Source organism: Pteropus vampyrus, unplaced genomic scaffold (genome assembly GCF_000151845.1).
Source record: "Pteropus vampyrus isolate Shadow unplaced genomic scaffold, Pvam_2.0 Scaffold57, whole genome shotgun sequence".
NCBI lineage: Eukaryota > Metazoa > Chordata > Mammalia > Chiroptera > Pteropodidae > Pteropus > Pteropus vampyrus.
This window is the reverse complement of record NW_011888838.1, coordinates 7,380,313-7,384,247: the sequence shown is the minus strand read 5'-3', so window position 1 is coordinate 7,384,247 and position 3,935 is coordinate 7,380,313. Positions and strand designations below refer to the sequence as shown.

The 3,935-nt window shown below is 36.1% G+C and overlaps 1 protein-coding gene across 1 annotated transcript in view; it reads left to right on the top strand.

The window, feature by feature from the left end:
• The first annotated feature begins 728 nt into the window (after positions 1 to 728).
• Positions 729 to 3,935, top strand: part of LOC105292447 (UDP-glucuronosyltransferase 2B31-like) — a 21,254-nt gene continuing 18,047 nt past the window's right edge. Inside the window, 1 exon segment of the mRNA XM_023530919.1 lies at positions 729 to 866. Coding sequence (XP_023386687.1) covers positions 744 to 866 — 123 coding nt within the window. The 5' untranslated portion in view covers positions 729 to 743.

Below are 3,935 nucleotides of genomic sequence, written 5' to 3'. Positions count from 1 at the left end.
TCTGTTTAAAGACCTAAGATTTTGTCAAAGAGTGGATATATAAGCAATTAAAGTATATTTTATAAAAACTGTTCCTTTATTAAAGACAAAATGACCAAAATTAAGAGTGAGCACATATATTACCATACTTTATGAAAATTTTCCTGCTGTTATTTGCAAACATTTTTATTAATGTACAAATATTATTAAGCTGCTAACATGAACCAAATGCAATAATAACATAAGGAATTGAGCCACAGTCTCAAAATCTAATAGTTTATTTTGAAAATCTAGGATCAAGAGAATAGCTTGCTAAATTATGGAATTTAGACTAAGTACTCTAGAGAAAACTATTTCCACGGTTATGGTAGCGTTAATTGATTGAGGAGTTGAAATCTTTGTTTACATTTGCATCTGTTAGTTTTATAGCTTAGAGAGTAAACAAATGCATGTTTAATTCTAGAATGTATTAATTTGAATCATTTTTTATGATTACAAATGTACTGATGTGATTTTAGAAAGACTTACGTTTTGTCATATGTATGTTGTTTATATATATGAAATATATATATATATGTATATACCATGTACATTGAATACGTATATTGTATTATCAAACAGACACTTTAAACATCTTTGACTACATTATTGCATTATTCCTTTCAGAAAATTATCTGGTAAATACTTATTACAACATTCTCATTTTCTCTGCCTTTTATTTGTTTCCTTTCCCTTCAGGAAGACCCACTACATTGTATGAAACAATGAAGAAAGCTGAAATGTGGCTCATTCGAACTAACTGGGATGTGGAATATCCACACCCACTCTTGCCACATTTTGAATATGTTGGAGGACTTCATTGCAAACCTGCTAAACCCCTGCCTAAGGTAAACCTATTCATGGTTGTTTTGCTTTGTTTACTTTGCATTTTCAATAGGAATAATTCTGTGTTATTCATTTAGAATGTCTGGTCACAATGATAGAGAGGTGAGAATCTGGGTAAAGGGCCTGCCAATTAGATAATCATATATTTCTATCTATTACAAGAACCCAAATTTCATTATCATTACAGAATAAAGTGTTATACTTGGGAGACTTTGGAAATAGCATCAGTTAAATTAAGGCCTTTATTATTCAATGCATAAGAATGTATTAGCAATTAATCCAAAGAATAATTTTTAAGTAACTAGCACATTTCAGGGTATCCAGAGAAGCAGAATAGACATAGTTTTGGCCCACACACCAGATGTTCTACTTGGAAAGTTAGAATATAAGCAAGTGATAAAAACCATGTGAAAAAATATTACAGTAAAGGAAAAACATAATGCTACTATACTGCTAGAGAACATCCCATGGGAGTGGATCATAATACCTCAGGAGTGATGACTCAATCAGGCATAAGTAAGCATAAACATCTTTGTTTTTGTCCCTCTTCAACAACAAAAATTTGGCATCTATCCATGAACAAAAGTACCTCTGTGAAAGTTTGGGAATCCAGTATCATATGCCAAGGGACCCAGAAAAAGTCTTTCCCACCTATGCACTAGGTAATAGGCAGAAAGACTTCAGTACTGGTTGTGATACCTACAGGAGATTATTAATTGGTTCTAGCCCCTCATGGCTTCAGTCTAGGAGCACCTACAGTACTATGACTTGGGCAGTCACCTATGGATCAGAGAGCCTTTGTGGAGGTCCAGGTTTCCAAAGAAGTGTGAATGCATTCGTGTGGGTAAGATGAAAGCTTGACTTTGCCAGCATCACGCTTCCTCTAAGGCAGCACCGTTTAGGGCTAAAAGACCTGATTTCTCCTGCAGGAGAAAGTGAGAGCCAGCGAGGAGTTGCCCAGCTTCCCCAGCTATACAGGATGCTTCTAAAGGGCTCATTCTCTCACACAGCATTCAATTACTAAATTAAGAGCTCAGTGACTGGTGGAAGGGGGCAGATTAAAAGAGTGGCATATAAGATTCCCAGGAGGGGCATTAAAGTGACATGGTTTTTCCCGACTGCATTCTGGACTCCATGAAGAAACCTGACAACAAACCATGAAGAAAACTTCTCCTGCAGATCTTCCCAACTGGCCTGTGGGCACCAACAGTGCACTGTGTTTCAAACCCACACTTCTTTCCCCCTGCTGCCAGCTCTCTGTACACGCCGCCAAGGACAGCAGAAAGAGCAAGATTTGATAGAAGTCTAGGGAGCATGAGTAGAAAGCAGGCAAGTGTTTGCTGGCGGGGAACTTGAGCTGTAGCACCACCTTCAGGAAAACAAAAAGGAGGCTATCAGCATATAGCCTGGTGTTCTGTAGGATGTAGAAAAGACATACAGGCTAAAGAATTCTGTAAGAAGGAGCAAGAAGCATGGAACAGATATGTTCGTACAAGGTCTGAGAAAGCCTTATCTATAGCAGAACTGACAAAAGGCATTTCAACCCTGAAAGTAGTAGAGATTGAAGTAGGTGACTGCTCATTCAAATGCAAAAAAAGCAACACAAAATTCCAAAGAACATGAAAATGCAAGAAAATGTGAAATCAGCAAATGTTACAACAATCCTCTAGTAACCTAATACAGATGCATATACCTGATTAAAAAAAAAGAGATGATTTACCTGATTTAAAAAAAAAAATCAAAATAGCTGTTTTAAGGAAATTCAGTGATCTACAAGAATCCTTGTGCGATGTTGGTAGGAGTGTAAATTTGGTGCAGCTATTATGGAAATCGGTATGAAGGTTCCTCAAGAAATTAAAAATAGAGCTACCATATGATCCAGTAAACTCACTTTTGGGTGTCTATCCAAAGGTAAGAAAAACGGGATATCAAAAATATATACACAATACCATGTTTATTGCAGCATTATTCACAATTGCCAATAAGTGGAAACAATTTGTCTGTCAACAGATGAATGGATAAAGAAGATGTGAAATACACCACACACACACATACACACACATACACACACATACACACACACGAGAATATTATTCAACAATGAGAAAGAAGAGAATTTTGCCATTTGGGACAACATAGATGGACTTTTACAGTATTATGCTAAGTGAGATAAGTCACACTGAAAGACAAATAATATATGATATCACTTATATGTGGAAACTAAAAAAGGCAAACTCATAGAAACAGAGGGTAGAATGGTGGTTACCATGGTCTTGTAAAAAGGGGTTGAGGAGATTAAGAAAATGTTAGTCAAAGAGTACAAACTTGCAATGTGAAATGATTAAGTTCTAGAGATAAAATGCACAGCCTAGTGATTATAGTCAACAATATTATATACTTGAAAGTTTCTAGAGACTAGATCTTAAATGTTCTCATAACACACACATATATATATGAAAAAGATAATTATATGGCCTATGGGAGGTGTTTGCTAATGCTAATAATTTTGCTGCAATATATAAATAAATCAACTCAGTACAAACACCTTAAACTTAAAAAAATGTTATATGCCAATTATATCTCAATTTTGTTAAAGAAAAAAAGCATGAAATGGTTAGGATAAGAAAGTAAAAATTTTTTAGAAGGTTAAGTCATTATGTTCTAGCGAGAAAGAAAAAAAAGACAATTTAAAACAAAAGGACCAGTCGGGATGGGGGAGACGAATATGAGGTTTGGACTGATATTCATGAAACTTTTGGCTCTTAACATATTTATTTTGCGGGGGGCGGCGGGGGGGGGGACGTTGGGTGAGGGTTGGTGTAGAAAGTACATTGAGCAATCAGGAATTTTTCTAGTACAGAAAGTAATAAAATTTGAAACCTGACAAGGATCAGGGGCCACAAGTCAAAATAATTCTGAAACAATTCCAGGTGAACATGACTTCACCAGGAACTTTATATAGTTTGAACTAAGCTGCTCAAGAGGGTGACCAGATCTTTGCTATAGAAAGCCCAGCTATAACTCACTGTGGAGCTGGTGCTCCCTGGGGGACTCGGTGAGGTGATGATGAG